At 34.6% G+C, this 26,118-nt stretch overlaps 1 protein-coding gene across 4 annotated transcripts in view; it reads left to right on the top strand.

Annotated features, from left to right (window-relative positions):
• Positions 12,433-26,118, top strand: part of LOC109833892 (E3 ubiquitin-protein ligase RKP) — a 25,745-nt gene continuing 12,059 nt past the window's right edge. For 2 of the 4 annotated variants that reach the window (XR_002245374.1, XM_020401744.1), the window contains exons 1-4: positions 12,433-12,602; positions 13,892-15,385; positions 16,434-17,264; positions 18,990-19,150. Coding sequence is in view for 3 of the 4 variants with exons in the window: in XM_020401744.1 (XP_020257333.1) it covers positions 12,573-12,602; positions 13,892-15,385; positions 16,434-17,264; positions 18,990-19,150 (2,516 nt within the window). In the remaining variant the exon portion in view is untranslated. Of the gene's footprint in view, positions 12,603-13,805; positions 15,386-16,433; positions 17,265-18,989; positions 19,151-26,118 lie in introns of all 4 variants that reach the window. The other 2 variants (XM_020401745.1, XM_020401746.1) reach the window with 2 other exon arrangements.

The raw sequence follows: 26,118 nt of genomic DNA, 5'->3' as shown, positions 1-26,118 counted from the left end.
TCCATCCATTCATTAATAACCGAGTCGACTGTTATGATACGCCATGTGTCTGCCTCCAAGCCTATATACCCATGGTCTGACAAAGGGTTAGCTTCACATGCTATAAAAAACCCAAAAACTTGTTAGCCTCTTTGTTTTGATGATGTTTAACAAACAATTTATATCTAATATTGTTTGTCTAGTGTTTGTGTTTTGTATTCATTATAGACAATAATATGTTGGAGGATGGATGGAATTGCGCATTCACGATCATATCCAATGGAGGTTGGCGGAATTGTGGTATGAAGCCTTGCAATTCACGTTGAAGATCCAAGTTCAAGCTTCATCCTCAAGTGTACCAAGATAGAGCTTCGTTGAAGATCACAAGCTTGGGTACATTTAGTTTAGGTGTTATATTATGTGTGTTGGTACTTTAAGCTCAGTCATATACACACACATTTTATTGGTTTCTATAGTTATATATAGACACATCTTGGTTTTTCGTTTTATCCACAAGCAAAGTTTTATACAAACAAATTCCAAAAAATATTTATACATGTTCGTTTTCTATGTGGATAAGTTATTTTGGTTTAATTTCATAGATACGAAACAAATATATATTCATATACATACTCATATGTTTCATATTCTATTGTATTTGTGAAAATATTATATTCATTATTTATAGACTTCATAATAATAGTTTATATATTTCTTTAAGTCTATAAAACCAGTTTATAGAGTTTCAAAACATGGTTTATGTCCAATGTCAAAAACAAGTGTTTTTTCATTTATATGTTTTGGACTATTTTATAAAATAAGGAGATTTCTCATTTGGGAGATGCTTTTTAAAAACCATTTTTTATAACATGTGTATTATCATGTCTACAATCATTTTCTAAAGTTTTACATTTTTCTAAATTTGTTTGATATTTTTAAACAGGGGATCAAAATCAGAAAACTGCTTCAAAACCTATCATGTCATATATCAGATTGCGGTCGATCGCCACGATCGACCGCCTTGAGTCTAGAGACTCAGGATGGTTTTTGGAGACTGACCGGATGCAGTCCAGATAGTTTCGCGGTCGATCGGCTGATGTTCAGAGCCATATTTAGTTTCTGTTGTTGCTCGCGATCGACCGTGAAATTCCCACGGTCGACCGCCAATCACCCAACAACTATATTTTGTACAGAATCAGATTTCTGATTCTTTGGGCTTTTTGGTCTTTTGTTTGGGGATTTGGCTGTTGTTTTCTCTTCCTATATAAACCCTCAACCCCCCCACTTACCAGTGCAACCATGAAAGTATTTTAAACAAGTTTAAGAAAGTTTTAAACAAGTTTAAAAAAGTTTTAAATAAGGGTTTATATTTGGTTTAAGTTTGTTTTAAAAGCTTTTAAGCATTTGAGAGTTTGATTTTGTGAAATCAATTTCACAAGAGCTTGAGGAGATCATCTATTGGTATTTAAGCATCCAACTATTCTCCCTCTATCTCTTGTTATCTATAGAGAAGTTTTCTAAACTCAATTTCTAGCTTTGAATTTATATTATTTTATTATCATTCTATTAAGCTAGTATTTATATTTGAGTTTAGTTTATTTGATTTCACTCATTGTTTACACACACCCACTTGAGCTTATTGTATTTTCATATATAGTATATTTGGGTTGGTGAGAGTTGTAATAATTGAGTATGAGTTTTCATTGAGTTCTCATCTATTGTAGAGAACAAATTTGTTGTGAACTTTAATTGTGAGGATACACTTTATAATACATTTGTACAACGAGAGGAGTGTGTGGTGAGAGACGAAGTCGTCCCAAGAGGAGTGGGGTAGGTGATAAACCTAGAGAGAGGTTGTAATTCCTAACACTTGAGGGAGACACGGGCTAGAGATCAACACTTAAGGTGGTAGGTAGTGTAGTTACATTGTGAGTGTTGTAAGGTTTTCGGTGAGCTAGAAAACTGAGTGTGTCGCTGTAAACGTTATTCAGGTGAGCATAAAAAACTCGGTTATGATAGTGGAGATCTTCTCGAGATGAGGAGCGGAGACGTAGGTCGTGAGGACCGAACTCCGTGAACATATCGTTTGTTTGCGATTGCATTAGCGCACTTATTTTTATGTTCATATCTTATATCACCTTTGTATATTGCTTGTTGCTTATATTGCCCACTATCTAGTTTAGATTATTTACCCTTGTGTTATTTATATATATCCTCACATATATCTCATAGTATATCTCATTGCTAGGATATTTTCCTTTGTTCATATTGCATATTCTTGCTCATATCATATTGTATATCTATCTTATAAGAATAATTTATTAATAAGTTTTAATTGGCATAAAATTAGATTAGATTCGCAAAAGACCCTAATCACCTCCCTCTAGGGTCTAACAAAACTTTCTTCTACAAATTTGAGTGATTTTCAACCACTTTCTTCATCTTCTGGCAATCTTCAATCAACACTCAAAGTCGGTAAATTGCTTCCTCTTCTGCCATCGCCACTGGTCGTAAAGAGGCTAGAATCAATTTGCTACTAATTGAAGACTTGTGATCATAGAAATTTTTCTCAAACTTCATCAATAAGGCTGAGTTTGACTCGAAGTCCAGTTGAATTTGAATCTCCGTCGAAGTGTTGCAGTCAAAGGGTTAGCATGTCGACTTCTATCAGGACGACCGCTTTGACCCCATATGCTAGCCTAAATGGGGTTTCTCAGTGGAATTTTTATGGATGGTTTGATATGACCACATAACTCCAGGTAGCTCTTCAACGTAGTGTCCAACCGCCTTATCCACCTTCTTCTTCAGAGCTTTGAAGTATGCACTTGTTAACGGCTTCTGCAAGACCGTTGCATTTTATGTGTGCAACTGAAGTGAATTTGAGCTGTATCTTCCATTCTTTACAAAACTACAGAAGCCTCTGCTATCTAATTGAGTGCCATTGTCGGTGATGAATGAGATGGAAACTCTAAATTTACAGACGATTGATGTCCACACAAAATTGGTGATATTGGTCTCGCCAATTTTGTCTAAGGGTTCAACTTCTATCCACTTTGTGAAATAGTCTATGGTGGCCATCAAGAATTTTCATTGCCTTGAAACTATTGGGATAGTTCCTAGAAGATCCACTCCCAATTGAGTAAAAGGAATTGGGCTTATGAAGGGAGTGAGTTCTATTGCTAAGGCTTGTGGTAAATTTGAGAAGGATAGGCAGGTCTTGCATCTAGAGATGAGTCTTTTGTACTTGGCGAGGATGGTAGGATAGTAGTAGTCGTTACGGATCACTTTTTGGGCAAGTTCTCTTAGGAATTTCTTATAGAACATAAGTAGCTTATGCCAGCCAGAGACATCAAAAATAGTACCTCACACTACTGCATGAGTATAAGATTTGATAAAATTAGTTATCGATCATAAGATATCTTTAAGCATTTCTTTTTAGACTCCCTACTTCAGTAGCATTCTCTGGTGAGGTCTCCCCTGTCACATACCGGATGAGTGGATCCATGCAATAAGGTTTTGTTGATATTATGATCTGCATGATCGAGTTAGTTGGAGCTTCAGTGATGCTAGGATTCTTGAGAGTGTCTGTGTATATAGGTCCTTTGGCTATTCCCTAAGCTGGATGATCCGAGCTCAGATAAGGCGTCCGCCCGAGTATTAAGGGTGTAGGGCACTTTGGCGATTCTAAAATCTCTAAAATTGCTCAAGAGCTTTTTGACCACCTTTAAATACATGATCATTCTTGAGTCTTTGGCTTCATAATACTCATTACTTGGTAGATGACAAGTTAGAAGTCGACCAATATGTAGACGAGCTCGGCCTTAACTGCTAGGGAAGTTCGGGGTCCTGCCAAGGGGGCTTCGTACTCGGCCCCATTGTTTGAGGCTGAAAACTCAAAAGTGATGGAGTGTTCATGTGTGTATCCATCATGGCAACATAAAACTACTCTGGCTCTATCGCCCATTCTCTAGAGGATCCATCTACCTTTAATAGCCACTATTAGGAGAACTTGAACAGATCATGTTCGGGAGTATCGCGCTTCCAATGAGGAGGTGCCTTGTTCATCTTGTGGGTTGGAGACTCAGGTAGGAGGACCGATGTGAGCGGAGATGGATTGTCATCTACTGCAGATGACTCTATTAAGAAGTTAGCTAAGGCTTGGGCTTTTATGGTCATCTTGGGCTTAAATTGTACATCATATTCGCTAAGCTCCACTAACTCGAAGTGGTAGGACTGTCATTTGCTTTCTTCAAGGGCAGGTTTGTCCACACCACTATGGTTTCTCTTAAAATTAGGGGCAAAACCTCCTAGCTATAATTATGAGAGTGAAGGAAGCATTCTCGATGAGGATGTAGTTGAGTTCGGCTGCCTTCAGGATCCGGCTGATATAATATACCGACCTCTATGTATTATGTTCCTCTTGAATCAGGCCAGATAAAAGTATAAGGTTTCTCCTTCTCTAGAGCGGCTCAATAGAGGCTTAGTGCTCAAATATCTCTTGAGGTTGTTGAAGGCCCCATTGTACTTTGCCGCCCAACTGATGCCTTCCTTCAACTCCTTACTTCCTCTTAAAGTTTTGAAGAATGAGAGACTTATCTTAGCAGATTTTGAAAGGAAGTGATCCAACCCTACTATTTTGCAATTCAACTTCTAGACGTCCTTCAATGTGCGAGGCTCAGACATCTGCTCTATGATGGTTATTTTATCAGAGTTGATCTCAATGCCACGTTGGGTAATCATGGACCCAAGAAATTTGCCTGATTGCACACTGAAGGCGTATTTGGTCGGGTTGAGCTTCATGCGGAAGTGTTAGAGGATGGGGAAAGTTTTTTCAAGATCTGGTGCTTAAATATCTTGTTGACCAATCTATGATAAGTGGTCCTTACATTTTTAAGACCAAATAGCATCACCTTATAGCATTAGGTCCCTTGGTCTGTGATGAATGAGATCTTCTCTTAATCATGCTCTGCCATCATGATTTGGTTGTATCTAGAGAAGGCATCCATAAAATCGAGCAGTTCATTGCTCGTGATCTCATCCATTAACCGGTCAATCCTCGGAAGGGGATAGCTGTCTTTTGGCATGCTTTGTTTAGGTATATGAAGTCTACACATAATCTCCACTTGCCAAGAGGCTTCTTGACTAGCACCACATTAGATAACCACTCTAGGTACCGAACTTCTGCGATGAAGCCAACTTTGAGCAATCAGTTAACTTTATATGTGGTTGCCTTCTGCCTCTTGGGGGCGAGATGCCTTTTATTTTGTCGAACCGGCTTGCTATGTCGGTCGACCGAGAGCTCATGGCTCACTACTTCAAGGAGAATTCTTAGCATGTCTTTGAGTCCCTAAGCAAACACATTTATAGCAAGACGTGGGAGGGCTTCTTCTGTCTAGAGTCGACCAAAAACTGGTGCACAAATTTTTAACTGAGCCGCTCAAAAGTATGGATGGACTTCTTGTCTAGTGAGTTCCACCACATCTTAGCACTTCCCGTCAAGGTAATAGAGAAGGATCTGCAGAAGATTGACTCAATCACTACTGCATGTTCATCAGATTATAAATTTTTATGCATACTCTGCTGGATCTCCCTCGCCTTTGTACTTCTCAATATACAACATCTTGAATTTTGTACCCTGAGCATTCATGATCCAGTCGGTGAGTGAAGTGTTCTCTCTAATGGTGTCAGCACAATGTTAAATGTCCGATCGTAACTAAATGCAAGATTGGTAATAGAAGGACCCCGTGTAGCATAAGAATATCTAGGGCCACGCGAAGCCATCCGTGCAGCTCGCTCATGGCCGCCACACCCATAGCTGTGACCCCCTATCACCTCTATGTACAGTGGTCTATTAAGGAGGAGCGACAAAACAAGCCTGTTGTCAAAGTGGAGGAGAAGTGTGCTCAGCATAATCTTCTGGTGCTCATCGCTTAGCCTGACCGGCGGGAAAGGGGAGGAGGAGGAGGAACTAATGATGGAGAAGGCTATTAAGGAGGAATCCGGCTAAGGAGTTCATTGTGAAGGGAGCGAACTGCTACTGGAGAGATTGAGAAATTATCCGTGCGGACTCCTCTAGTTGAGCTTTAGTGACATAACTCACATGTGATTCTTCAGTGGACGGGTTAGAGGATCTGCTTGGACGATCAGAACCAGTCATCTTATATAAAGAAGAAAAAGAGGCCCCACGGTGGGCGCCAAACTTTTATTGTCTATTATCAAACAGAAGATTAAGTGTAGATCATTTAGGGTATTAGGATATTTCAATCTTCTCTAGACAGTTGGTCTATGAGCAGCGAATCTAGTCCTGCACATGAACAACATGTGAGAGGGTGGGAGTTGGGATCTCTGGTGCTTCCTTCGACGATCATGTTAGTGATCAACTTGAGTGGAGAAGAAGAGTGAGTGTATGGAGTTTTTTAGTGAGAGTTTGCTTACCTTATGTAGTAGACAACATCTTTCTTTTATAACAGATCCCGAGTAGTTGCGTAACTTCGACCGAGTCCAAGTAGGCCGATTAGTCAACATCTACTTCACAAGTATCGGCTGCAGAGGGTATGAGTCACTTAGATATTTAATGTGATAGTGACGAGGTCCTATGGGTCATAAAGACTTTTAGGACTGGAGTAATGACGATTCTGATCATGCATTCAATGTGATGATAATCAACTGTCGGTGGGGGGCTCGAGGATATATCACCTTTCACCTCCTCTCTACAAGAGAGTCGAAAATGATGCCTTTTTACTCAGCTTCCGAAAGTTCTCAACATGACCTTATAGAATGATAAGGTGTGGGGTTGCTTCTAACAGCGAGATCCGAGAAAGAACGTATTTTGAGTCGGCCCTTTTTGGGAGGGGTCAAGTGTTGAAGCTGTTTGAATCGCCCTATATAGTGTGAGGCTGATCTAGTGTTTAGTTAATATATGATACATATCGTCTTCTGGGAGAGGATTAATACATAGGTATCTCCATAAGATAATACAACTATAGTTACAACTAAAAATGTCCCTTCAATTCTCGCTTCAGAATTACACAATTTTGAGCGTGAGTTACATTGCATTTCAAATAACTAATGCCTTATCAAATCATATTTTACGGAAGAAAACATAGAGATCCTAATTACGCATGTAATACTTCTATTTATCATAGACCATGTTTGGATTAAATATTATTTTAAAGTGATAAGTCTTTATTCATTAAAATAAAATGATGGGGTGTTTGGTTCAAAATTTTAGAGTGGATTAGGTCGGACTGTTTAGCCCATTAAAAATAAAATAGTCCAAATATTTCAAAAGAAACAAAAGAAGGGGAGAGGGTATTATTATAGTCCCGAGATTATTCACATTCGGGATTAGAGGTGAAAGGAGCATATTGCCCTTAAGTTCTCTAATCATTTTCCCTTTAAAAGAGGGAGTACTAGAAAAACTTTTATTTTCCAAAAATACCCTTCATCTTTCATGAAATTAACCAATTTACTCTATGATCATAACTCCCAATCTTATTAAATTACATCAATTAAGTGTTTATACTATAGTATAGCTATTCTTAAGATTATTAAATAAATAAATCAATTATTATAATAATATTAGATTATCAAGTGAATGATGTTTTAATATACTATAGGAATTAATATTTATGTAATAATGCAACTCTAATTAGATTATAATAGTACTTTAATAGGTTATAGTGCCAAAGATACACATACCAAGATAGAAAATAGTTCACACTTCTCTAATTCTACCTTAAGTGGTCCCCACAAAACTTAGGTATTCTAAGGAGTGAAAATTTGATGTTCTTCTAATGGAAACATTTCATAAAGAAGAAAATTAGCGGTTTGGAAAGCTTCTTTTCGTGCATTAACACTTTTGACAAGTGAGCTCCTCTTGATACATCCAACAAATGTGCCAAAGATACACATACCAAGATAGAAAATAGTTCACACTTCTCTAATTCTACCTTAAGTGGTCCCCATAAAACTTTTAGGTATTCTAAGGAGTGAAAATTTGATGTTCTTCTAATGGAAACATTTCATAAAGAAGAAAATCAGCAGTTTGGAAAGCTTCTTTTCGTGCATTAACACTTTTGACAAGTGAGCTCCTCTTGATACATCCAACAAATTATCACAAACCCCTCCAACGTCCATTTGTTTAATTTCACTTCGTGTATAATCTCCTTCCCAGGTCCCCCCTCGATCTCCCACTCTTCACATAACAAATACTAGGTCAAATCAATCATACTCTCTTTAAAAGCACGAGTTCGGGTTTGGAAAGCTTCTTTTCGTGCATTAACACTTTTGACAAGTGAGCTCCTCTTGATACATCCAACAAATTATCACAAACCCCTCCAACGTCCATCTGTTTAATTTCACTTCATGTATAATCTCCTTCCCAGGTCCCCCCTCTCCCACTCTTCACATAACAAATACTAGGTCAAATCAACTATACTCACTTTAAAAGCACGAGTTCGGGAAAATCTTTTGATAGATAAAAAAACCATTAAAATTCAAATTAATTCATTAAGTAAGAGTAAGTTGATAAATTAATGAATTCTTATTGGATATACATAGTATGAAGATAATGATATAGTTTAAATTAAAATGTACACCTAAATGAATTTATTAAATGCTAAATTTATAAATATATACAAGATGAATGAAGATGAATGGCGTATATGCAAAAACCAAACAAATTAGTGAGTCAATTAATGTCCGCTGCATAGGTCGAACCCCAAAACAACGCAGACCTACAAATGTACATAATGTGGACGAAGTATTTGCAAAATCTACCAAACAAATTAAAGAGACAAAATCATTTTGAAAATTATAAAAAAGGGAAATTAAAATAAACTGTTGTGATATGAGGACACAATGTGACGATCTCTCGCCAACTAAAATTCAAGTAGTTCACGACACTACATAATTAGTTTCAAAGTTTAATTATACTATTATTATTCAAACAAATTAGTGAGTCAATTAATGTCCGCTGCATAGGTCGAACCCCAAAACAACGCAGACCTACAAATGTACATAATATGGACGGAGTATTTACAAAATCTACCAAACAAATTAAAGAGACAAAATCATTTTAAAAATTATAAAAAAGGGAAATTAAAATAAACTGTTGTGATATGAGGACACAACGTGACGATCTCTCACCAACTAAAATTCAAGTAGTTCACGACACTACATAATTAGTTTCAAAGTTTAATTATACTATTATTATTTAAATAGAACTCTATTTACAATTATTTTTCTCTCACATGCAACATCACATACCAATGTTTATATGCCAAGAAACTGCAATAATTTTCGTAGCACTTTTATCCCCTTCTACATGTTTTTGTCTTTCTTATTTTCTTCTTATTAGATTAGATTAGATTATTTTAAAGCAATTAATTATATTGTATATTTGATTTTTTTATATCAAGAAATATCAAAAAAATTTACAGCACTTTCATCTATTTTCTTCTTATTAGATTAGATTAGATTATTTTAAAGCAATTAATTATATTGTATGTTTGATTTTTTTCATATAAGAAATTACAATAATTTTCATAGCACTTTTATCTCCTTCAACATATATGTGATTTTGTTATTTTCTTCTTTAGTTTCAAAGTTTAATTATACTATTATTATTTAAATAGAACTCTATTTACAATTATTTTTCTCTCACAGCAACATCACATACCAATGTTTATATGTCAAGAAACTACAATAATTTTCGTAGCACTTTTATCTCCTTCTACATGTTTTTGTCTTTGTTATTTTCTTCTTATTAGATTAGATTATATTATTTTAAAGCAATTAATTATATTGTATATTTGATTTTTTTTATATCAAGAAATATCAAAAAAATTTACAGCACTTTCATCTATTTTCTTCTTATTAGATTAGATTAGATTATTTTAAAGCAATTAATTATATTGTATGTTTGATTTTTTTCAGATTAGAAATTACAATAATTTTCATAGCACTTTTATCTCCTTCAATATATATGTGATTTTGTTATTTTCTTCTTATTAGATTAGATTAGATTAGATTTTTAAAAATTATGAATTATGAAATTGCAACAATTTTCACATCATTTTCATCTATTTTCTTCGTATTAGATTAGATTATTTTAAAGCAATTACTTATATTGTATATTTTATTAGATCACAAAGTTTAATTATACTATTATCTATGCCTTTAAATAGATACTGTTTGTATAAAAATCAAAGAGAATCTCACACATATCTTAAATCTCGATACCAATTGTAATATTTACACATGGGTGTTGGTTAAAATATATTTCATGTATGGGCTTAACTTATATAATCCTACTTTAACCGGATTAGATAATTTAATTTTTTTAATACCCAAACACTTCCACAAAATCAAAAGAGAGTAGCAATGCTATATATATAGGGAAAAGTGAATCTAAGGTGACACCCTAGGCTCCCACCTAAGGACGCAGCCTAGAATCACATCATTTCCTAAATTTTTTTTTGCGATCTGCTCCGTTAAACTTGATCTACACGTTCTTAAACCCAAACACACCAATTTTGGGGTAAACCCATCGTGTTTTGACCATTTGTTGAGCCGTGCAAAAAGTTCTATTCATTCGAAACCGTTAAAATTACAACGAGTGGATAAATGGTCAAAACACGACGGGTTCACCCTAAAATTGGTGTGTTTGGGTTTAAGAACATGTAGATCAAGTTCAACGGAGCGGATCGTAAAAAAAAAGGAAATGATGTGATTTTAGGCCGCGTCCTTAGGTGGGAGCCTAGGGTGTCACCTTAGATTCTTGAGCATCCAACAAAAAAATAATGTACTAAGCATTGTAGTTAGTTAATAATGAGATCCTATCATTATAAACAAACTAAATAAAGATTAATAATTTTTAAGAATGTACTATGTTACCCTATCTTCCCTTGCAAACTTGTTAGTTATTTATTCCTGGCCCGAAGATATTTTCAAAATTAGTCATCTATTTCATAAAATATTTAAAAATATTTAAATAAAATTTATGAAAAATGCAACAAACCATGTTTATAGATTTTAATTCAAAATGAATCTGACTTATTTTATAGTAAGAAAATAAACAAAATAATAATAATTTTGATATTTAACCACGTGCATTACACGTGCACAAGAACTAGTAATTATATAAAATGCCCAGATGAACATGTGTACCAAATAGACTGGCTGAGATCGGGTCGGGAATAGATGCATAAGGTAGATCACCCGGATGTATTCTCTTGAAAATGATAGCTATCAATTTAATTTAATCATTTTTCTAACTTCTAGGATTTATGACCATTCCTATCAACATGCATATGTTTCTTTTGATTTGAAGAAAATCGGCTATAGGTACAATATATTACTAAAAAGCGTTATTACACATTCTATTTGTTCTTTGTTGATTTGTAGCATTTTTATAATCCTTACTATTATTCCACTCGTGTCAAACTTGTTTTCCAATAAATTGTTACAAACGACTACAAAATTTTGTATTGTGCTAAAATTTTCATTTAAGATTTTTATATTGAATTATAGAGATATTTAAGTTTGTGATAGTTAAAAAATACGCTTTTATATCTTAATTCTAAACCCTTTATGGTAACAATTTCCCAAACATAACACAAGTATTGAAGGTGTTAAAAACAAATTCAGCCAGACAGGTTATTAAATTTTTAACTCCATATTGTTTACTAGATCTTTATCCCTAGGGGCTAGGGACTCCAGCAAAATGAATTAATTCCAATATGAAAAATGATTTAAGGACCCAAAATATGGGATCAATGGAGAGGACATGTGATGTGTCCCCTCCCTATTGCATAATGAGTTGCCATTGCCAACTCATTATGCAATAGGAAAGGGACACCTCACCTGTCCCCTTCATTGGTCCCATATTTTGGGTCCCCGTAGCAGCACTCTTCCAATATAAACAAAACCCAACTCTAGACATGGCCATAATTTCTCCTAATTACGGCACGTGCCACTTTAATCAGTTTGTTAGGGCCGGCGGGGCGAGAACAGAGCATTGATTATCTGATTCACTTCGTCCGTGTAAAATCTTTATATGCGGGACTAATCTCCGTGCGGGATATTCAGCTGCGTTGCGTCGAGAGAAACGGTGGTCAGGCGTGCCACGTCATCAATCTTGTGCACAGGCAGGTCACTGTGTTCTGGAAATTAATGCCCCATATTCACCCTTTCCGTGACTTGTAGACCCCATTTGTGGGTGTGTTTTTGAGTTCGTCCGAAGGGGTAAAAGATTTGTATTTGCTGCAATTGTCATTGACGTACTCTGTTATAAAGCTCTTTCTGTGGGACCCACTGTCAGTGAATAGGTTAAGATGGGGGGTTTTCACTGGCGAGTAGCATTAGTACTTTTAATGAAGGTTAGCGTGCGGGATCCCGCATGGCTTCACAACCTCTAACATATATTCGAGGGCGAAAATAAAAAAGTGATCTTTCTCTATCTTCCCTGTTGATTTCTCCTTTGTGTTCTCTCTGCCCTTCCCTTTTTCAATCCATCAAAATTCAACGGCGTCTTCAAACCCTAATTCTCCCGCCGCAACCTAATGAAACCCTAATTAACTCCCTCCGACATGGAATCAGCTGGAGAAGCTCGAGCTCATGTAAGTCCGTCTGTTTCTCGACTTGAAATCGCGTTGGATTGGATCGGGATCTCGAAATTTCTCAATTCCCTTCGCGTTCTAGGATAAGTTTAGAATTATGGTCAAGTTTGTGATCTTTGGTTGAGTTGCTATTTTTTTTCGCGTTTCTTGAACATTGTGGTTTAATTTTGTGGCGTTTTGGGGTCGTATTTATGCCTCCTTTAAGAATCAAGTGTTATTTCTTGAGTATTAGTGGACTAATGTCCGATTTATTAAATTCTATCCATCTATAGTAGGATTTCAGTTGTCTTATTTAATGATTTTTCTTGAATTCGTGTTATTTTACTGGACTGTGATGCAAATTTTTTCTTTTGGTATGTTAACTTCTTTTGTTATGTTAATTTCCTTTTTAACTCACTGTTAGTTGAATAAAGGGATTTTGACACCTTGCACTTTGTTACTACTTTTCTTTATTATTCCTTAATTTCTACACAGTGTCGGATACAGACAAATTTTCTTAGGAGTGTAGATGACAAGTATCTATTTATCTAAATACTAAAACATAATATTATAGAACAAAATTCTTGACAAGCAGGCTAAAACTCAAATGGGGTGCAAACATTTTTAAATTATGAGGGCAAAATGAAAGTTTACTATGCCTCATAATGTAATTTCCATAATCTTAGTGGTGCAACTGCACCCCTAAGCTTATACATGGATCCACCTGCCCCTGTTTCAGCAGTTCTTAATGAGTTTGTCCTGTTTGCCGATAATCAGGTGAATTTAGGTGTCTGCTTGTCTTTTTTTTGGCCCCTTATGTTTCAGCTTCTACATTTCTATGGGATATATTCTTCTGTTTTACGTTGTCAAAAGAAATTTGAATGATTATGTTAGTTTCTTTAACCTCTTGCAATTGCACTATTTCCATGACCAAGAGAGCGGTTAATATGATTTTCATTTTGAAGATTGAAATTTTTTTTAACTGTGATTTTCTGGCATTGCTCTCTGATATTCAAACAGAGCTGATGAGATTTTGGCTTGTTTGTTCTTAATCTCCATTTAATTTCTTTAGAGTTGGAGATTTCTGTGTTTTCAAGAATAGTGATCTGTTCTGAGATTGAAAATTTTTTAACTGTGATTTTCTTGCATTGCTCTCTGATATTCAATCAGAGCTGATGAAATTTTGGCTTGTTTATTCTTAATCTCCATTTAATTTCTTTACAGTTGGAGATTTCTGTGTTTTCAAGAATAGTGATCTGTTCCAACATAGGATACTGCAATTAAGACGTTAAACTTTTTTCCTTGTGAAGATGACTCAGGACGGTCTGAGAAGTAATGGGTTCTCCTCAGGCTTGGCCCTTATATTGTCTGATGTTGACCAGAAGGGGAAAACTCAAAAGTCTCATTTCATTTCATGTTATGAGGACATTGGCCACCAAACACCAGAAAGAACTCTAGAATACATACTAGATCTCCCATACAAGTCAGTTCATCAATCTTCCCTGCAAATTGGTGTCAATTTTGTCCAGGATCTGTTGAAGAAATCTGTTCTTAGAATTAAGGGCACAGAATCAGATAATATAGGTAGAAGTGGTTTGTTAGGTACAGATGATAGTCGCCGATCAAACATTGTTGTTGTGGATAGTTCAAGTGTTTGTGGGGACATCAGAGTGGTGGGTGAACCATTGCTCGTTGAAAGCTTTGCAGTCTTTAGCAGTGCCAGGTTCAATGCTTGCCTGTGGAAGGGAAAGTGGATGTATGAAGTAACATTAGAAACTTCTGGAGTCCAGCAGCTTGGTTGGGCCACTATCTCTTGCCCCTTCACTGATAGAAAAGGTGTAGGAGATGCAGAGAATTCATATGCATTTGATGGAAGGAGAGTCAGTAAATGGAACATAGATCAACGAGCATATGGCCAGTCGTGGGCAGTGGGTGATGTTATTGGGTGTTGCATTGATTTAAACACCAACACAATTTCCTTCTATAGGAATGGGGTTTCTCTTGGTGTGGCTTTCAGTGGAATTCGTAAGATGGGCCCTGGGGTTGGGTATTACCCAGCAATCTCTCTCTCAGAAGGTGAGCGTTGTAATTTGAACTTTGGGTCTCACCCGTTTAGGTATCCCATTGTTGACTTCCTTCCGATTCAGGATCCTCCTTGCTGTATGTCCCACATTTCATATTTACTACAGTGCTTATCAAGGCTGTTGGAAGTACAATCTGTGGATAGATCTGATTTGGGATCGTTTCAGAAATTGAGAAGCCTGAAAAGGTTTGCACCACTTGAAGAACTATATTACCCCCTCTGTCGTGGGATTTGTGAAGAGTTATTTACCACAATTGAGGCAAACAGTAGGTGTATTGAATATATTGCTTGGGGAGTGGTTGTCCCTTTCTTGTTTGAAGTATTTGGTTTGCGGGCACCTCATGATTTCATGAATTTGGATCTGATAGTTAACTTGTTCCTACAATTTCCAGTATCCAATTTATTGTTTCAGCACGTCATTTTGGCTCTTTCATGTAACTGTAGAACAGCTCCACTTGTTTTGGTGGAGTGTCCATATTCAGGTTCATACCCATATCTTGCACTGGCGTGCCAAATGTTCCATCACAAAGAGATGATGGTTTTGTGGTGGAAGTCACGTTTTGAATACATAATGGAAGGATTTCTGTCATTGAAGAGTCCAAACAAGCAGGATCTGCAGATGCTGATGCCTTCTGTCTGGTGGCCTGGGTCATGTGAGGATATTGGCTCTGAAAGTAACATGATGTTGGTAACAACAACATTATCTGCAGCTGTTGATAAGGTACATTTAGTTCAGTACTTATCCTCTTATGATATGAGGTCAATTCTATTGTCTTTGCTTGTATGTTCAGTTTTCTAGAAGCTGCTAGATTTTAGATGATTGCTGGCGTTATCCATTTCTTCAAACTTTCAAACTTACATATTGCCACATCAATGTCTTTATGTCTGACTTGAAATATGTTTCTTTTAAAGATTTTCTTCCTTTCTTTGTTTTTATTTTTGGAGGTTTGGTGGATGAGGTGTGTGGAAGGGCCTCAACTTCGGTAACACTGTTAATTCCTGGTCTCTTTCTGATGATAAAAACATGCAGTCATATATCTTTTCTGATGAAACATGCATACATCTACCAGAGATAATTTTCTTGAGGTTCTATTTCGTGTTTTAACGAATCTTGTTTTTGAGAAGTTCATTTTATAAGATGCCAATAATATTAGTCAATGTTTTCAGTTTGTCTGCCAAAATTTCAGTCCGTTTGAAAAGCCTCTCTAATTGGATCTAGGAATTAAGATTCAAGCAAAGCTAGTCAGAGAGGCATGAGTTTGGGCTGCTGGAGCTCCCGTGTAAATCTGCAAGTCTCTTGTTGCTTATTACTGCTCCTTCCCTTTATTTTTTCACTTTCTCCCATTTATCTTCACAATTCCAGCAACCCTTCTACCTATTTCCAACAAAAAGAAGGGAAAAAAGAAACAAAATGCATGCTATTTCATTTGACGTCCAATCACTACTACTTTCTCTTTAGACTTTTAAACTGTTAATTTCCGCCTTTGGATTGCAAGTAGTGTGGTGTGTGGCTTTCTGTTAATGTTACACTAACATAATGCCATCCAGTTTTGCTTGAACTGATAATTACTTTTTGAGTACTGTTAGAAATAGTTCTGTATTATTTAACTAACATTACTATAAGGAAAACTAAACTTTTTTTTTTATCTCTGCTCGCATTCATGATTGGAGTATTTCTGTTAATTGGTAATGTTAGCACGACAAAATCTGGGGAAATTTTGTTATTTGGTTACATACTATTTGATCAGCATCACAGTTGATCTGTGCAGATTGAGGAGATGCATCGGGAGATTTGTCGTCTTGTTGTGCATTTCATACCTCCAGTAACTCCTCCTCAGTTGCCTGGCTCAGTGTTCAGGAATTTTCTGCAAACCTTTATATTGAAAGTCAGGGGTGCAGACCACAAGATGTCCTCATCTGGTCTTTCAAGCAACACAGCACTTGTTTCTTTGTACACAGTTATTCTCCATTTCCTTTCTGAAGGTTTTCCCATGGATGGTATCTCTGAATTGGGAGAAGGTGCTGGGGAAAGTGCGGCGTCTGCTGTTGGTTTTCTTCATAGAGGTGGAAAGCGAAGCTTCCCTGTGGGATTGTTTCTTAATGGCGATCCACAACGCACTTGGATTTCTAGAATTGGAGGCTCAGTTAATCATCTCTGCAAATTCCACCCTATTGTTGATAAGGAATTGGAAGATGTGCAATGGGATGAAGGATGCATGGATGATAATGATGATGCAAAAGTAACTCATTCTACAGTGCAAAAGCCCTGTTGTTGTTCAGTTTCGGAGATGGATACCGTCAGGTCATCAAAAGCCAATGTTAGGTCGTCAAGTAGAAGCTTGAAGGGTCCTAGCAGTTCTATTTCGGAAAGATCGGCTAATGTTGCTGCAGAGTGTCCCACAAGGACTTTAAGTGAGGAGATTGAGGATAAGCCTAGTTCAAGTGACCGGTCAGAGGTTGATTTTGAATATTATTCATTGCACCATTTGGGAAATGCACCATTGACTAGTCAATTATCTTCTGACATACTAAGAAAGGAGGAGCTTCTCGACTTTATGTTGCTGTTGTATCACTTGGGTGTTGCCCCAAATTTCAGACAGGCAAGTCGGCTAACATTCTGTGCACTTCTTAGTTGATTATATAAGCAGATTAAGGCTGGTATAACTTTAATATGTATATTTCTTTCTTAGTTGATTATATAAGCAGATTAAGGCTGGTATAACTTTAATATGTATATGATAAGTATGAGCAAATACTGATACCATCAAATTGCGGCCAAAATTAGAGGCAGAAGCGAATTTCTCAGTACATGCAGATGCGGAACACATAACTCGATAGACATATGTACTTTAATTGGAGAGCAATATATATTTAAACCCTATTGTTGATATAGATAGGTGCTGCTCAATCTTCTTAGTGAACTTTTTTTTCTAGCTTTGAAATCATCAAGGTTGGTTTACACTTTAAATATCGGTCTTCGAAGTGTATTTCAACATCGCATAAGACTGGTAGTGAGGTCTTAAATTAGTTAGCTGACTTCTGTTGGCCCCGTGTCTTCAATTTATAACATCATATATTCTGAAGTTCACTATAATAACAACTGCTAATACTTTTGTCACTATTTGATAGGTTCCTTAGAGTTCTTCCTAAACTATCTACTTTAGTAAACTGACTTGTCATAGAAGCTCTACTTACAGTGGTCAAACATTTAGAAAATTATTAGAATGAATGACAGGTACTTGTTTGCAAGAAGTGTATACTCTGGTACTGACTTATCGTAGGGTCTCCTGCAATAGGACAAGCATTTGGAAAACCATTAGAATGAGTGACAGGAACTCTTCTACGAAATTTTGGTCAAGTTTGTTGTGAGATGAGCCCTGCGGTAGCTGTAATGATGTCTTGTTGTAAATGGTGACTGATCAACAGACATTGCTCAGGTCACCTATTTTTGTCATCTCTTTGATTAGCATATACTTTCTAGCTGAAATATTTATTTCATGCTTTGTTTTAGTAGGCAGAAGCTACCATCTAATAAGTTAACATCAGGGTGCAACTATTGGTTGCAAGTATGATGTGCTGATGTAAACCTTGAACTGAGATGAAGGTTTTATTTGTTTAAACATCCTATGCTGTTGCTGTTCTTTTTTTTTTCTAGATCTAATTTGTCGCATTGGAAGAAATATATTTCTACCCAATTACTGGACATGGACAAGTATTTAACTGTCAAGCTGTGGTTTTTGTTTACCTTTAATATTAGTAACAAAACATGCTTCCAAAATTATTGCATTCAAAGGAATCTGGCAGTGATTCTTTTGTTGTTTGGCAACTCTGGCTCATGTGAGGTGACTTAGGGTGGTGTAAATCAGCTCCCTTGGCACTAATAGGTCCTTGGCCATCTAATGGGTCCCTTGTCCTCAAGGCTGTTACTCTTGTCAGCTTTGGTGACTTGTTATTGAGTTGCTGTTACTCTGATGTCATCATAACTTACTTTTGTGCTGGAATTCCTACTATTCATTGTTTATCATCTGCTGTTTGCAGAGTATTCATAATGGTAATTGATTTATACTGCTATATGTTATCTCCAAATTAAAAATTCCAGAATTCTAAGAAGTGAATTGAGTTACTTTGCTGGATTACTTTACATGCTGACTATAGATAATACGACACTCACTTAAAGGGCGTTACTTTACAGTTTTTTCTTGGATATTTATTGGTTAGCTTATTTGCTTTCCTTCTGAGAAGCCTGCAGGTCCTTTTTTATGATCTCATAATATTAATGCATCATTATACAACTTCCAACTTCAAGGTGAACTCCTTTTGTGCAGGCATTTTACTACATGTCTCAGCAGTTGCAATCAATTTCTCACTTAGATGATACTGACAAACAAATAAGAGAAAAATCGTCATCTGAGCAGCTAAAGCGTCTAAAGGATGTCAGGAATGCTTATCGAGAGGAATTGGTTGATTGTGTTAGGCAATGCACTTGGTAAGGTTCCCATTATTCTATTTCATCCAATATTATTATAAGTCCTTCTGAAATTTAAGATCACATGTTCTATATCTCTTTTTAAGGTCTTATTCCCAATTTATTATATATATCTGTACACACACACACACACTGTACACACATATATAGATATATACGTATGTACGTATATATATGTTTATATATATNGATATCGAACCATATATAGATCAATATAAATATATCCATATTGGATTAATTCAAATTGCATTTATACCATTAACCTTACGAGGTCTTAATGCTTCATTACTATCTTATTTACGTGATGCAAGGTGCCTAAATTGTGCACAATCTTTAATGGGCATCATGTAAACTAGTTTGTGTAATGGACCGTTATACTTTAATGTATACCCGAACTTGAGTTTATCTCTGACAGATCCTAATATATTAGAAGCTATGAGCCTTAATATTAAAACTCATGGATATGAATTTTTACCGGGATCATAAATGATTGCAATTATATACGGCATCCATTATAAAGTGTTAAGCACATTAGCACCTAAAGCTAAAATGCATACGAAGCCCGAAAATAAGTTTTAGTTGAAACTAATCTACTTTCGTCCAATATTGCAGTAAACAAACAAATTAAATGGATCGAAGTTAACTTTCCAAATAGCTAGGTTCTATTCAACCTCAGCCAATAGTAAATCAAGAAATTGATCAAATTACCCATACGACTGATGGAGAATACGACTGATGGAGAAGTTGAAGTAATATTTAACCCTACTAGAACAATTAGATTGTCAGATGTTACAAGTTCATCTAGACGATCCATCTCTAGATCTGGTTCTTAAAGAATCAACGAGGTAAAAGGGATTAATATATCTCAAAACTGTATACCTCATCCAACCTATAAAGAGAAAGATAAACTTTCTCCCACAAGCTCTGAAATGAGCTTTCAAATGTAAAAATTATTTTATTAATTTTTCACCAAATAGTGAATTACGAGGATATCTTAATAAAGAATTCCAGTGTAAAAGTCACGAATTATTTAGAGAATGGTTCTTTAGGAGTTTCTCTAATAGAGAACAGCAAATGTTTAAATCAAATTATTATATAACTCTTAATAAAGAACAAAAGATAGAATTCTTCGTTCCTTAGTTCTTAAAAATTTATATTCAGAAGGAAGAAAAGAGAATTGGAGTACTTGAAGAACATTATAAACAATGAAAATCATGTATTGGTTTATTAATCAAATCTCTTTATCCTCCAACAGAACCACTAAAGCTAATTGGAATTTCAACTTCAACACTAGAAGCAACAACTTTTATAAAACCCACAGAATCCAGTGATGAGACTTTGAAAGAGCTTAATAAGCTAATTAAACAAAGTAATTATACAAATATTCATCGTCAAATAGTAGGCCAACAACTTACTAGAGATGAAGATATAGTTGAAAAACTTGTCCAGAAATTAAACAATATTGTTTCTTCTTTAACGGAGTTAAAGAAGTTAAAGGCTCCTGTTAAACATACGGAAAAAGCCACTATTAATTCACCTCTAGATATATCTGGATTCAGTACAAGTGATAAAGTGACTTCAGAAGTTATCGAAACTTTAACGAAAAAACTTGGTAAACTTTAACGAAAAAACTTGGTACCTTTAAATTACATACAATTGATGGTGATCAATCTACCTCGTCAGTTATTCATACTGATACTGAAACATCTGACGATGATAATATCTTAATAAAACAAAGTCAGATATTAGATGTAGAAAATCAAATTTCTACTGTAAATAAAAGTACAACACGACCTAAATAATTAGAGCGTTATTATTATAAACGGCCTACTCCTGCTGATGTATTATTTGAAGAAAACGATACATACATACATGCCAACTATAATGGTAGAAATATATATGAATGGAATATTGACGGTCTATCCGACAATCAAATATACTCCACTATGCATCGTATGTTGATGTATTCTACTATTTGTAGACAAAATGGTAATCCCGATAAGCTTATAGCTTCCTACATTACTTGTGGGTTTACTGGCATATTAAAGGGTTGGTGGGATAACTACCTCTCGCTCGAGTCCAGAGGCGAAATATTAAATTCTATAAAACAAGAAAATGGACAACTAAGTGAAGATGTTGTGTATACCTTAATACTAGCTATACCAAATAACTTATTGGTGCATATATAGACCAAGGTGAAAGAATTAGGATATTATTACAAAACTTTAGATGTTCTTCTTTGACCCATTTTAGATGGTATAAAGATACATTTCTAAGTAGGGTAATGACGCTGTATGATGCTAATAGCACTCATTGGAAGTCTTAAATTTGTTGACGGACTATCAAACCTATTTGCCGAAAGAGTTCGAAAGAAACTTAGGGGATCATGAGGGTTCATTCCCTATGACTCATTTTCATACGGAACTCTTATCAATACTTGCATAAAAGAAGGCTTAGCTTTATGTAATGATATAAAACTTAAAAACTAACTTAAGTCTCAAAGACTTACAAAAAGAAAAGAATTAGGTGAATTTTGTGAACAATTTGCCTTCGACCAACCTTATAAGTCTGATAAAAAGAAGCAAGTAAAAAGGAAAATCAGATGATAAAAGAAAACATTCTTTTAAAAAGAAAAAGAAAAAATTCTTTAAAAGAAAAGACAGATAATCATTATAGAAATTTTAAGAAAGATATCAGTAATGATCAACAGTGATACTGTGAAATCGGAAGATGAATACTATTCATATTCCTCATCTTCCTTGGTAGATGAAAAACATTGTCATTGTACAACTAATAACTGCCAAACTAAGGATAAACCAGACTATTGGAAAGCCATAATCAAAATGAATGGACTATCCTTGAACGTTATTTCTTCGAACCAAGAATTAATTTCAAAAATACTTTCTGAAGAAATATTTCTAGAATTAAAAAGAGATCTTCTCGATCTATGTATAGAAAAAATAAAGAGGTTAAAGAAAAACCTAATATTTATAACGTTTATCGTATGTCAGAAGTTATAAAAAGGAGACAGGGTAATCCATCTAAGGTATTATCCCTCTCAGATCTCAATAAAGAGATTCAAACCTTAAAATATGAAGTAAAACTTCAAAAACAAGAGAATCAATATATTCTCTCAAAACTTAGTATGGAAGAAGACCCTGAAGAAAAACATGCATCAATTGTCTCTTCCCAGAATAATTCGCCATGAATATCTGAAAGAGATCATGATGTTACAAAATTATCCCAAAAGGACGAATTTTTAAATATATTACAAGTAACATCTCAAAAATGGTACATTAAAATAACTCTAGCCATAGCAGAACAAGTTTTTATACCAGACCTAATAGGTCTGGTAGATAACGATGCAGATCTTAACCGCATTAATGCAGTTGTACCTTCAAAATATTTTGAAACTACTACCCAAACCCTTAGTAGTGCAAATGGCGACAAACTTGATGTTAAATTCAAACTACCTTTAACACATATTTGTGTACAAGATACATGTATCACAATTCCTTGCGTGCTTGTTAAAAACTTATCGCAACACGTCATATTGGGTACACCATTTCTACACCAAATCATGCCAATGCAGAAAATTGATTCATAAGGAATCAAAGCCAGTTATAGCGGCAAAGAAATTTTATTTGAATTTATAATTGATCCCCAAACTCGTTTATTAAACGAAGTTAAAAATGTTCTTCTTAAAGAAAAACAAAAACTTTCTTAAAGAAGTAGTTTTTGTTCAGATAGAAGAACAAATAAAAAAGAAAAATGAGTTAGTAACTCAAATAGAAAGTCGTTTTAATAAAACAGTCTGTAGTAATTTCCCGACCGCCTTCTGGGATAGAAAACAACACATTGTTTCCTTACCATATGCAGATAATTTCGACGGAAAAAACATTCCAACTAAATCTAGGTCATGCCAAATGAATCAAGAATATCTTGATCTCTGTATAAAGAAATAACATCTTTACTTGAGAAAAAACTTATTAGGAAATCATATTCCCCTTTGATCTGTACAACCTTTTTTGTTAATAATAGTCATGAACAAGAAAGAGGAGTTCCTCGTCTTGTTATAAACTATAAACAAGAAAGAGGATATTCTGATATTTTCTCAGAACTTTGATCAGCATGTTAAACATTTAGAAATATTTCGTAATTTAGAAATACGAAATGAGTTAGCAATATTAGCCCAAAAATGCAACTATTTCAAACCCAGGTTAGAATTTTGGGTCACAATATTCATAAAGGAACAATAATACCTATTGAACGAAGTATTAAATTTGCTTCTAAATTTTCAGACATAATTACTGACATCAAACAATTACAAAGATTTCTTGATGTCTTAAATTATGTGGCAGATTATTATCACAATTTTGCTCAAGACACTATCATTTTATATAGAAGATAGAAGAACAATTGGTAAAAAGCTGATTGATAATTCCAATAATTGAAATTATAAATTTCTCTGTTCAGGGTTTTGACTAGGGAAATTCCTGATTCGGGCTCATTGCCCAAGTCTCTGTGAAGTATAACCTCTTTAATGACACATTAACTGAAATTTGGAGGAACAATATGATTACCATTACTCAATAAATGTGTAATTTTCATACCCTTTTGGATGAGTATTGTTTTCATCCATGCTCTAGATTTAAGAGACAATGTAGGGTAGTACGTTGAATCTAGATACTTTTGTCTTAGTTTTTCAACATCTTTCATAAGAGGAATATCCTCTTGCTCTATATGTAGAACAGTTTCAGAAATGGTTTTAGTATACCATTTTACATCCCTTTTAACTATTGCAGAGAAGGGTTCAGGCATATTTTCTTTTGCAATTAGATCTTCTATGCCTTTAGAGGAAGATGACAAAAGGACACTAGTATTTTCCTTTTTTTAGATGATTCTTTAGGAGTTTGGATGAGTTGGAGTATAACTCTTCTCATTGTTGGTGTTGCTTCTTCCGCCTCTCCTTATCCTCCCTTTTGGGAGGAGTTAATCCGACGCATGGGTACCCTGTAAAAATTTGCATGTTAGAAAATCGGGTAAATGATTATCCTGTCCACGTATATAATTAGTTTTAAATTGATACATTTCCAGCTCTGCTTGCCATCTGACAAAAATCTGTTTAGAAACTAGATTTTTAACATCTTTTTTTATTACTGTTTTAGCAGAGCTACAATTTATTTTTAATAAAAATTGTTGATTGAGAATATCATCTCGAAATTTATAAAAGCATTTTATAATCGCTAACATTCTTTTTTAATGGTAGAGTAATTAAATTGGGCTTGATTCTATTTACTAGAGGCAAATCTAACTAGTTGTTCTTTGTTAGTATCAGGATCAATCTGTTTGAGGATTCCTCCATAACTAATGTTGGATGCATTAGTTTTAACAATTTTAAACCATTGAGTATTTGCTAAATGTGCACATGATAATCTTTTAACATTTAATTTAATCTTACGAACAACAACAGTGTGTTGATCTGCCCAGGGTGAAGCATTCTTTCTTAACCTGCTATATAAAATGACAGTGTCTTGAGCAAGATTGTGATAATAATCTGCTACATAATTTAAGGCAACAAGAAATCTTTGTAATTGTTTGGTGTCAGTAATTATGTCTGGAAAGTTAGAAACAAATTTAATACTTTGTTCAATAGGTATTATTATTCCTTTATGAATATTGTGACCCAAAAATCTAACCTGGGTTTGAAATAGTTTTATTTTTTGGGCTGATATTGCTAACCCATTTCGTATTTCTAAAATACGAAATATTTCTAAATGTTTAACATGCTGATCAAAGTTTTGAGAAAATATCAGAATATCATCTATATATATGATAAGATGAATTCAGTGTAAGGAATAGATATTTCATTCATAATATTTTAAAATTCTAATGGGGCGTTTTTGAGCCCAAAGGGCATTACCATCCATTCAAATATCTGAATGGAACCACAAATGCAGTTTTATACCGATCTTTTTCTTCTATTTGGATCTGGTAGTATCCTGATTTAAGATCGAATTTAGAAAAGATTTTTGTATCATTAATGCGATTTAATAAATCTATTTTGTTTGGAATAGGATACCTAATCCATTTTAAAACTATTTATAAAGGTTTATAGTTTATAACAAGACGAGGAACTCCTCTTTCTTGTTCATTACTATTATTAACATAAAAGCCTGTACAGCTCCAAGGGGAATATGATTTCCTTATAAGTTTTTTCTCAAGTAAAGAAGTTATTTCTTTTTTACAGAGATCAAGATATTCTTGATTCATTTGGCATGGCCTAGATTTAGTTGGAATGTTTTTTTCGTCGAAATTATCTTCATATGGTAAGGAAACAATGTGTTGTTTTCTATCCTAGAAGGCGTTTGGGAAATTACTACAGACTGTTTTATTAAAACGACTTTCTATTTGAGTTATTAATATATATGCATACATGTACATATATATATGTATATACATATATGCATATATATGTATGTATGTATGTATGTATGTATGTGTGTGTGTGTGTATATATATATATATATATATATATATATATATAGTGTGTGTATGATATATATATATATATATATATATATATATATATATATATATATATATATATATATATATATATATATATATATATATTATATATATAGAGAAGAGAGAGAGAGAGAGAGAGAGAGAGAGAGAGAGAGATGGATATGCTTGGTACCAAGCATAAGTTTTTATGCTTGGTAGTGATGTGACATATTCTCCTCCCCGCTCATTAAAATCGGGGTCCACATTCATACGGGTTGGGAAGTGGGTGGCAATTGGAATGAGTGGATGAGAATATGACATCACCTACCAGTATAAAATTTGTGCTTGGTACCAAGCATACCCATTTTTCTCATATATATTATATATATATATATATAATATATATATATAATATATATATATATTATATATATATATATATATAAAGCTTCTGAGAC

The sequence above is a fragment of the Asparagus officinalis genome, chromosome 3 (assembly GCF_001876935.1).
Source record: "Asparagus officinalis chromosome 3, Aspof.V1, whole genome shotgun sequence".
Lineage (NCBI taxonomy): Eukaryota > Viridiplantae > Streptophyta > Magnoliopsida > Asparagales > Asparagaceae > Asparagus > Asparagus officinalis.
Note: the sequence above shows the minus strand (reverse complement) of the source record. Positions and strands in the feature narration are given on the sequence as shown.